Below are 10682 nucleotides of genomic sequence, written 5' to 3' on the forward strand. Positions count from 1 at the left end.
GGATTTGGCTGCAGTCTTGTCCTATGCCCACAGTGCAGAGGTATGCAGGTGGTGTGATGCGCAGGGAACGTATACATACATGTACACATGCACATCTACATCAATTTTATATAATATATCCATATCTAGATGCACATACCTTTTTATTTATATATATATATATATATATCTTGGTCTCTAGGCTGTTGAATACACGGCTTAGATGCCCAGGACCATCTGTAAAGAGGGAGTTAGCTGGCTCAGCAGTGGTCTGCAGAAGCTCTCAATGGAGGGGGCCATAACACGTAGCTTTGAGCGAAGGCCTTTCCCCCTTGCCGCAGATCATGGCAGCGCTCAGGCGTAGTGGCGGCTGCATTTTCTGAGCGCTGCCAGGCTGCGAACACCACGGCGGGAGGCAGATCTGCGCCCTCGTTTCGATCCAGTCCACCAGCCTTTCAGGCTGGGGCCGAACGATCGTACGCCAGCGGTGGGAAACGTGCGGAGAACGGATGGGCAGGATGTGGCAGCTCGTGACCGTGTTCTGTTCCTGGGCTGCCCAGAGGCGCTTGTCGTGGGTCCTCTGTGCTTTTTCGGATAGCCCTGACCCCGGCAAGCTTGTGCTTTAGGCAGGACGAAACGGACGCGACGGGTCAAGGACATGGCAGCAAAACGAGCTGTTGGTGCGGAAGGGAAGTCTCAGCTCGCGGCTTTTCTCCCCTAGTACCGAGCAGCGTAGGGTATGTGGGGGCTTGGCTTTGCTGCAGCACCTTTTGTGCTCGCGGCTGCTTCGCTTAGTGCCTCTAAGAAACCTGTACGCATCAGCCCAGCTCCTGGAGGGCTGGTTACGAGCACTGGAAGGGATGTGCCGAACAACAGGGGTACAAATACCTTTGCTGGTGTGTCGGAGGAGGAGGAGGAGGCGGGCTGAGCTCTAATCCCAGCACTGGCACCAGCTCTGCAACTCTCTGCGCCCTCGTCCCTTCACCTGGAAAATTAGGGTTTTTGGAGGGGCCTGATGCCGGGATTGATTATGCCGCGCTTTGAAATGAAAAGCGTTTACGTGGAGATGTGTTATCGCTGTAGGCATCCATTTCTCTTTGCTGCAGAGGCAAGACAGACTTTATATGCTGTCCTGCCTTAGCCTGTGAGTAGCTTAAGCTAAGTCCTGGCCCTAAGACAGCAGCTTAGGGCACGCAGAAGTCAGCGTAGGTGGTGAAAAGGAGAAGCGTGGGTTCCTGGTGCATGGGAGATGGGTAAAGCTGGCATGGAGGGAGCTGTGGAAGTGTGCATGGGCATGCGTCCCTTCTCCACACCTTGGTGCGCACAGTGGAGCAGCACTGACCTCGAGGGATCGGCCGTCAGTTTTCAAAAAGCTACTTCTGTGTCCCCTAGTTCCAGTCTCCTCAGAGCACTCGGAAGGGGCTGAGAAAGATGATGTGCGTACGCAGCTGAAGAGGCATCAGACCCCCAGCCCGACCCAGTGCACCAAATCCTCCAAACGAGCCAAAATCAAGGTGACCATTGTCTCTCACGGAGATGCTGCTGGCGTGGGGAACGGAGCACCCCTCACCACCCAGGCAGAAAGTGAGTTGCGATTGCATAGCTGCTTTTTAACCGGAGAGCGGGGTCGCGGCTGTGCCCAGACCCGCTCCTCTGGGGCACGGCGTGGGGAGGGGAGGGGAGCTGTGATTTCTGTTACTTCTGGAGGAGTTAGCTGCAGAAAACAGACGGAGGCTCAAGGTGTGAGTGACTTGGGGATAGCTGGGGAAGCGTGGGGCTGACAGCACGTAGGAGCTTGGCAGGAGCCTCTGTTTTCCGTAGCAGTTGGGACTGCGTGCTCCAGCGCAACGCTCGACCGCAGCCTTGTGAGCTGCGAGGCGAATTTTACACCTTCCTCTAAGGCATCGAGGCCGCTGCTGGAAGCAGGATGCCGGTCCTGGTGGACCCCTTGCTCCAAGTAGGTCGTGCGCGTCTCTGGTTCTGCTGCCCGCTCCTGCACGAAGCTCTCACCTGGAACACACTCCTGCTTTAGGGATGACGGCGATGTTCCTCCCTCTGGAAGACCTTCGTGCGTTCAGGCTTTACGAATCAGCCGAGTGCCCCGCTCTGCTGTTCCCCTTTGGGCCTGAAGTCTGGCACAATACGCGCTTGATACACGTCTAAATAAACTCCGGCTCCTCTCCTGCCTCTGCGGCTGGGAAAAGCCACTGTGACGAGCGTTGCAGAGGTCCCTGCAGTCCAAGAAGAGGTGATGTGCTCGGTCTTCTTCCCCTTGAGCCTTTGCAAGGAGGCCAGAAGCTTTGGCTACTGTCACCCTTGTACCTGAAGGATGTTGCCTTGTCGCTGCCCGTGCTGGCGTATACGACTTCCTCATGTCAGAGCGCAGAGCCCCAGATACGTAAAGCAGTCGCTTGTCACTAGCGTTCGCTCGATGCAGTGCAGGACTGAAAGGTCAGCGTCTCCACTCTGATAGGAAATCAGAGGTTTTCAGAGCTGAGAAATAATTCTGCTCCTTTGGAAGCATCTTGTGGTTAATTTAACAGTTGTTTTGAACTGTGAAAATGAACTAAGAAATACACATCCTTTTTTAAGGTTACAGTTTATCTTCTGGCAGCTTTGAAAATCTCTGGTTTCCGGAATCTTTTTTTTTTTTAATTTTCCAAACTTTACTTCTTTTCACAGAAAGGAAATGAATTGCAGAAGTAAACATGAACCAAAACAAGAATTCCCTCTTACCGTGTGTGAGCAGGAGGAATGCACAAGACAAACGCAGTTGTATCCCAATACGGCGCAATAAACAAATATTGTGACTCGTCGCATCCCTGTGTATTTTGTAAAGTGTCTCTAAAGAATGCTTACAAAATCGATCGCTAGCGACCAGCCAGATCCAAATTAGTCGGTTGAGGCGGTAGACCTGTGCCGTGATGGACTAGGAGGAGGGGATTAGTGGAGAGAAGGTTTAGGAGAGAGATTTGCATTTGGTGGTGAGGGCCTGAGATTTCACTGCTTACAGATTCTGAAACCGATTCCTTCCATCCCGTCTGTCGTAACACTTCCACAACGGCAGCTTTCCGGTTTTTATTCTCAGCTCTGCTCTGTTTGATACACCCGATCTCCCGTAGCGCGGTGGCTGGAGCGTGTGTTTATGGCTGCGGCGGAGGTTTCCTTGAGAAGGTGCTTTGTGAGCAGGATGAGCCCGTGGCCTGCAGCGCTGTGTCTGCGGGTAGCTGTGTGAGAAAGGGGGAATCCCTAAAGGCTCGTGGAGGAGAGAGAGTGAGGTTTCTTCTCTTTCTTTTGCAGTTGTCGCTGGAAAGCCGGTCCCCATGGCGGTTGGCCAGTCTGTGTCGGGCGCAAAGGAGCTGTCAGGACTTCTCACCACCCCCAAGTGAGTGCGACTTTGTTTTTTATAAGCTGTGGGTCTTTTCGACAGGCTGCTGATGGGAAGCACGGCAACAGGGCAATTTCTGCTTGTGGAGCTCTCTGGTATCTTGCTTATGACTGGAATTTTCTGAAGTGCAGGAGACTCTCAGGCTCCTGAAAACTATTTGTCAGCCGGCAGTCGAGTCTGAGAATGGCGGAAATGGGCAGAAGTAGAAGGTATTGTGGCTGTTGGGCTGTATTTCTATATGGTTTCCCAAATCCAAGTTTGCTTATCTCTGTCTTTTGAATGACTGTGGTGTCTTTGCCAGAAATTCAGTGTTGTCTTCAGTCCTTCCCTTTGTTCCCTCTGACAGTCAAGCATTTTTTTCCGAAGAGAGGGGAAAGAAGCCTCAGTATTGGTTCATGAAGTTGATTAACTGGCCGTAGGGATTTCGTTTGGGGAATGAATCCGACGTTGACCTCTCACATCACTTTTTTCCTTTTAATTCAAACCAAGCTTTGGAGAACCAGACTCTGACTGATCGGGGAGGGGAGAGGAAGAAGAGCTGTTCTCAAATAGAAAGTAGGTTTTAAATGGGAAATGTGTCACTGCAAGGTAGATTGCTTTTGTGTAGGGTGACGGTTGGACTCGATGATCTTAGAGGTCTTTTCCAACCTTAATGATTCTATGACAGAGCCCTTGCAGCACCTAGGTAGGCACACACATGTAACAAGCTCACTTCCAATTTGGAAATACATGGATTTTGCCTTAGGTGCTCCTTGTTCTAGCTGCCGCAGTGGACACAGGGAAGCTTCTCTCGCCTTGGGTTTTTGTAGCTCGTCAACTCCCTGCCTTACGCTTCCAGGAGTCCCGCTGGGTTGCGTTAGGCCAGTGACAGCTCGCTGTCGAAGCCATCATCGCCTTGCCCTGTGCAGTTTATCGTTAACTGGAGTCTTTCTCTTCTGCTCGCTTTGTAGGCTGAGTTCGGCAGCAGAAACCTCCTCCGCGAGTCCTGCTCCGTCTGCTGTGATCCCCAGCAGCACGGCGCCCAGCGCGTTCCACGCCCTGCAGAGCAGGCTGGTGGCCAGCAGCGCCCACTGCATGCAGGCCCAGCCAGCCAGTACCCTCCAAGGTACCTGCCTCTCTCCATGTCTCTCTTGTGAATACAAAAGGTAAACCAGGTTCAAAACCATTCGGTGGATCCCCTTTCTTGCATTCCCTGGTTGCTTTGGGTTTGGCTGAGGCAGCTTTTGTAGTGCTGTGCTATTGCAGAGCCTGCAGAGATCCAGTGGGATGCTATAGAGCCAGGCTGAAGGCGCAGTAGGTGACCTGTTAATTGTGTCATTGGTAAGAATTGATGCCTTGAGATACCAAACCCGACCTCCTCTTGCCTCCCGGGTTTCACAGCTAACCTCGTTCGTAGCTGCAGCAATGAAATGCGTTGGACTGCGTGTGTAGAGCGGCTAGTAGGATCCCCGCCGACCTCGAGGCGGGCTGCTTGGGACGCTGCTCTTTAAAGAACAGTTTTGCAGACACCCGCCATATGACAGACCTGGAATTGCATGCTAGTGAATTCTTCAAGCATGATTTCTTTATTCTTTACGTTTTTAGGAGCGGCATCTGCCAGCAGCCTGCTGCAAGGGCTGAGCTTCAGCCTGCAGGACATCGGGACCAAGTCATCAGCCCTTCCTGCCAGCGTGGCTGCTGCCGGGCCACCTGTGCAGGTACGCAGCCTGCAAACATCAGAGATCCCTCTCTGGAGGGAAGCTGTACGGAGGATAAAGCGGTAGGAGGCAGAGGGAACTTAGATAGGCCATGTTTGTTCCAGAACCAGAAGAGGTGAGGGATGGTAGGTGTGAACTGCAGCTGAAATGATGCATCCAAGCCTTGGCGGTGTGCCGGGGGCTAAGGGTTCCCGTACATGGCCTGAGATCTAGGAAACAGAGCGGTGGGAAGTTGTTTCTAGGCGGCCACCTAGAGAATGCTGAGGAGTTGGAGAGTGGACGGGGGGGATCAGCGGTCTTTCTCCTTCTTGTTCTTCTGGGAAAACGCATGCCTGTGACCTCTCGGGCGAGCTCCCCATCCCTGCAGTTTGAGGCAACCTCTTTCAGAACAGGTGGCTTCATTAGAAGTGGAGCCACAGTTTCTCCCAGTCATGCTTTCAGGTTGAAATGAGTATGTGCAGACTGGAAGGGACAAGTTTACTTGCCTTTAGACCTGGCTGTGGCCACCAGAATGAAGTGTGGAAACTCTGACCTCTAAAGACCTCTAGCTTCTGCGTGAGGGAGAGGCCGTGCTATCCCGGCATCCCCTTTACCTTCCAGGTACTCAGTGCTTCTGCTTCTCCTTCCAGACCGCAGCTGTGAAGACGCCCGCAGCTATCCAGAACCTGAGTGCCATAACCACGGGCACCGGCACAATTGTCCGCACCATCCCGGTTGCCACCTCTTTGTCTCTGGGAGCCTCAGCGAGTGGGAAGCCCACGGCCATTCACCAGCTGCTGACAAATGGGGGACTGGCAAAGCTGGCCAGCAGTCTCCCTGGCTTGGCTCAGATCTCCAACCAGGCAGCAGGTGAGGGAGAAGGGGGACAGGCGTGCGAGGCAGGTGCTTGGAGCGCCCCATCACCCCGAGACCAGCGTTTCCAAAGCTTATTTTGCCTTTGTGCCGTAGCTATGGACAGCTGCGTGCGCTAGCAATTTCTGAGCAGCTGCCTCTAATAGAAAGAGGCTTCTGATGCGGCCCCTGGTTGGTGAACGTGGCCTCCGCAGTCCCCGTGTCTCAGGGACGTCTCGCTCGCGTGTTTTCTAGGCTTGAAGGCCCCAACGACCATTACTGTGACGCTGCGTGGGCAGCCCAGCCGCGTGACCACGCTTAGCCAGGCTGCGATGGGGACTGTCCAGCCCCAGCTCGAGGAACAGCCGATGCAGACGCAGGCACCTCAGGTAACTTTTGGCATCTTCTCTGTAGAGAAAGTGCCCGCTGCTGCTCTTCTGAGCTTTTTCTGACCATCGTGGTCAAGAGCAGATACAGCTGTCGTGGGGAAAGTGTTCTTGGTCACATCTCTTGGGTGTGATGAGCTTTGTCGCTTTGCTGAGGCCGCGCAGAAAGGGGCCTCGCCAGGCGGTGGTCAAGAAGACCCAGTTCATCTTCGTGTCCGTTAGTGGCAGGGTCGATTGTGCTCGATACCACGCTAGTACCGCACCGAGGGAATCTCCAGCTAGACTTCGAAAGCTGACATCAGCATGGAAATTGTTACTGAAGCTCCAGGCTTTCTTGGCAGTAACAGGTTTTGGTGGGAGGAGGAAAGCTGCTTGTAGAGTGTTCAGGCAGGAGAGTGGGTTGGCTGTGCTGTCTGGAGCCGTATTCCTCTTGAAAATGCTGCTTTTGACTATTAGATGCCCTGATGTGAGGCTGGGCCCTGTGGGTGTTGGGGATACTGTACTATTGCCTTCTGCAGGTCCCCAGCTCCTGTTCTTTCTCACTGCCGTGCTCTTGAAACCAATATATGAAGTGCTGAGCGTGTGCTCCAAGGTTGTATCTGTTCGACACCGATCTCCTTTTGGAGGTGGATCACTGACAGTAGGAAAAGCTCTTACTATTTGGACTCTCAGCGCGTGCCAGGTACTGTCTCAAGGATCCTGGCTGCCTTCCTGCTTCCTAGGTTAAGTCTTGGCGCGGCTGAGTTGAAAGCACAAGATGCCAAGTCGGAGAGGGGTGTTTTTTGTTGTTGTGAACGTAGCGGTCTTGGGTGCTGTAACGTGGACCTCTCAACCCCAAATCCTGGAGGTAGCAAAAGGGGTAAATTTCCTGCAGATGTATCCTTGGGCTCCGTCTTAAACCACTGTCAATTTTGAGAAGGATCCATAAATGTGAGGGTGGAAAGGTTGGCTCTGACTCCCTGCACCGGACGGTTGGTCAGCGGTGGCTGTGATGTGCCATCAGCGAGGTTGACCCGAGCTCAGATGGCTTCCCCACGGTCCCAGCTCCGGTGCCGTACAACGCTCGGGTCTCTCCTGTAGGTACTTTCCTGGATGTGGGGATGTAGGAGAAAACGGGCAGCCCAGGCCTGGGGTCTGCCTTACGGGAGTGAAGGAGGCATTGCAGGAAAAGGGCTGCTGGTTGCCTGACTACGTACTGAGGGGTATAACTGACTGTCCAACACATGCTGACTGTAGTGATTTGAGGCAGGCATTTGCAGGGAGAAAGTAGTTCAAAGAACAAGTCAGCAAGCTCCCAGAACGATAAATGCTGCAGCTTGGGCAGTCGGACGAGTGTGGCGCGTCCAGTGTGGGGATCAAGCTCCAGTTCCCAACAGGGATTAACGAACTGGCACTGAAGGCTGAGGATGCCAAGATCACTCCAGATTGGCCGGGTTTGTTTGTTGCGGTTTTTTTTTCCCTCCTACATGTGATTTTCCTACTTTTGATAGCACTAACGCGGGTCCCGGGCAGGTATGCTGGTGTAGGAGAGGCAGAGCAATCTTCGCTTTGTAGATGAAGCTCTGTAGTTTTGGTCCCTGTGACTGGGCTGGCTTGAGTTGTGGGCAGCGTGGGGGAGGCAGGGAGCATGCTTCTACTCCTTGCTGCTGTCTGCAGAGGCTGTTTGAGGTTGCTTGAAGCCCTGAGATACATTTAGGGAGGTATTATCCTAAAGGTGAAGCCTTTGGATGGAAGTTGGGTAAGTATTAACAGCAGCAGCCATAAATCCTTAATTTGACCTGCGCTGCTCTAGAGCTGGCATTGCATCCACCGTTGCCGGTAGTTTCCACGCAGAGTCCTGGTTTACTGCTGGTTTAAAGCTCAGATTTGGGAGCATCCACGTCCTTCCTCCCTTGACTTTTCTGTGTTTCTTTCGGTCACTTTGCTAGCACGACAGAGCCTGCGAGCACTGGCAGAGCTGAGCTTAGAGCCGGCTAAGGTAGAGCTCGGAAACACAGAGCTAGTGACGCTCGTTGCACGTCCCACCTAAGCAGCGGGTGAGTCGCTGTCGGAGGTCTGAAACTCCTCATCCGTGTTGGAGGCCGGTTTTGTGCTCTTCAAAGGCTGCTTAAGAAACCATCGGAACTGGTGTGCTTTCCTTTATGTGCTTTGTTACCTTTGAGAGACCCTAAATATCCAGCAGAACAGTGACTCCGCAGCGTAACGAAACGTGGTACGGGTGAACTCCAGGGTTAACGAGTCCACGTACGGGTTAATGTTTTAAGGCGGTGGCACTTGGAACTGGATATTGGATGGTACGCTGTGACTTTTACCTACACTGCTGAGCTTGTGTGTTCAAGGTAGCGCTTAATTGTGTGGCCGGCTGCGAGAGCTGCTTCAAAAGCAAAATGAAAGCTGGCTTTTACAGGAAATGGAATGAGCTGTGTGTTTTTTGTAACTAATTATAGCCCTTGACATCAGCTCGTGTGTACCTTTAGCACATAGGATTACGTAATCTAGCAGGCCTTCCTGTAAAAGAGCAAATTTACAAAAGGCTTTGGGGGATAACGCCAAGGGCTTAAACTCTTCTGTTTTCAGCAGTAGCCAAAGCTGTTGTTGGTTGGGTTGCCTTTGAAATTCCAGCTGACGGCTCCAGCGTGCCTGTGCAGGAAGCGTGAAGCCCACGCATCGGCTGTGCGCTGTGATTTTCAAACTCTGGGGGCTGGGGCGATGCCTGTAGCAGCTGAGATGCAGTTTGAGTGGGTAACTTTTCCTTCCCCCGTGGGCATTAAACGGGAGGCGGAAGACTGAGGAATCTCCCTGGGGAGTTTGGTGCAAATGCTTTCTGTGAGTAGCAGAGTGAGAAGAAGCAAGAGCGTTTGGGTGGCTTTAAAGTGAAAATACAAGCAAGCTTCAGCTTCTCTTTTCAAGAAACTGCTCCACGGTGGTTTGAACGTGGCTTTTTGTATGGGTTCCCCCCTGCAGCATGGCTATATCCTGAAAGTAGCTCCATAAAGTGTGGAGCTGATGCTGGTGCTGGGTCACGCTCTTGTTTTCGGCTTAGTGGCACGAAGATTCACGCTGCGATGACCGGGGCTGCAAGCTGAGGTCATAGTTCGAGCTTTGGGCAAGGGTCTCTCCCAGATGGCACGAGGAGAGCTCTGACTCCAGCCCTTGCCGCTGCCCAGAGCCGGCTGCTGGTGGTGGATGTGCTGTAAGCAGGCAGTAAACACCTTTCCCTTCCTGAAGTCTGACCCTTTCCACTCCCAGGGGCAGAAATAGTGATTATAGCTAACGGAGCACCGTTAAATTGCTGCACAAGGCATGGAAAAGCAGGCTGCGACCTGCGTGAGCAGCAGGTAGGGGGGGGGCTCAGGCTTAAGCTTAAGTGGTTCTTGTCAGCGGTGGAGGAACGTGAGCAAGTCTGACCGAAGAGGTGGGTGTCTGCTTTTGTAGCTGGAAAAGCTGCTTTGGAGCTTGAATTATGTCATCTCAGGGCTGTGGGGGCTCCCAGGGAGAGCACAGGAGCGCATGCAGTCGGCTCTCTGCAGTATCAGCTTGCAGATGCACTTGGACGGAGCTCAGGCAAGTGAAGCCGACCCAGAGGCGTTTGAAGAACCCCTCGAATGGGGGAATTTCCAGGTATTTCGGTGAAGCTTGTCAGCGCTCTCCAGGGTGTGCTGCCATCTGCCTTAGGACACGAATCCAAACTCCCCAGTTGTCCCGGTCTTGGCCATCCGTGGACACTGGTGCTGTGTAACCAGCTGGTTCTTGTCAGAGAGGCTTTAACGTCTTCGTCAAGCGAGAGGGAAGCTCTTCTGATGCAGAGGACGGTGTGTGCTGTTCCCAGTTTTTGCTGGGAACTACTACTGGTAGGTAGTTAGACTACTGGTAATAGCGCGTCATTCTTGCAAGTGGGTCTTTGCGGTGCGGGAACCGTTCTTGAGCTCCTGGCTGTTGCTTCACTCTTGCTGCAGAGGAAACAAGAGCACGACTGATTTCCCTGACAGCCACAGACGGGGATAGAGCCATCCCATAACGCTCCAGAAAAAGGCAATGAGTTCGTGCCGGTCTCAGCCCAAGCACCGACAGTGGTGTCGGTGCTGCAGATGACACCATCATGCTTCTAAAATACAGATCTCTCTGGATTTTCTCTCGGTACGCGTTTTTCCTTGAGCTTGGTAATGACTGGTCGGAGCGAGGGCAAGGCTAGGAGAAGCAGGGAGAGGGCATGCTCTGATTTTTTTTTTTTATTATTATTTTTTTTTTTAGGTGAGGGCTAGCGCAGGTCCCGAGGAATGGTTGCAGCCCCCCGCAGATGGTGTATCCTCAGCAGCGGGGCACTTCCAGTAGCTCTCCGTTACTTTAACCCTTCCAGGCTCCAGACGGTGCTGTTGGGAACCTGGCCGCCCCAGCTACCCG

General features: G+C 53.0%; 1 protein-coding gene across 1 annotated transcript in view; it reads left to right on the forward strand.

Moving 5' to 3' along the window:
* KANSL3 (KAT8 regulatory NSL complex subunit 3) overlaps positions 1-10682 on the forward strand; it is a 23515-nt gene that overhangs the window by 10038 nt on the left and 2795 nt on the right. Inside the window, exons 14-19 of the mRNA XM_009324272.1 lie at positions 1372-1563; positions 3280-3364; positions 4318-4472; positions 4952-5064; positions 5694-5913; positions 6151-6284. Coding sequence (XP_009322547.1) covers positions 1372-1563; positions 3280-3364; positions 4318-4472; positions 4952-5064; positions 5694-5913; positions 6151-6284 — 899 coding nt within the window. The remainder of the gene's footprint in view (positions 1-1371; positions 1564-3279; positions 3365-4317; positions 4473-4951; positions 5065-5693; positions 5914-6150; positions 6285-10682) is intronic.

Source organism: Pygoscelis adeliae, unplaced genomic scaffold, assembly GCF_000699105.1.
Source record: "Pygoscelis adeliae isolate BGI_AS28 unplaced genomic scaffold, ASM69910v1 Scaffold575, whole genome shotgun sequence".
Lineage (NCBI taxonomy): Eukaryota > Metazoa > Chordata > Aves > Sphenisciformes > Spheniscidae > Pygoscelis > Pygoscelis adeliae.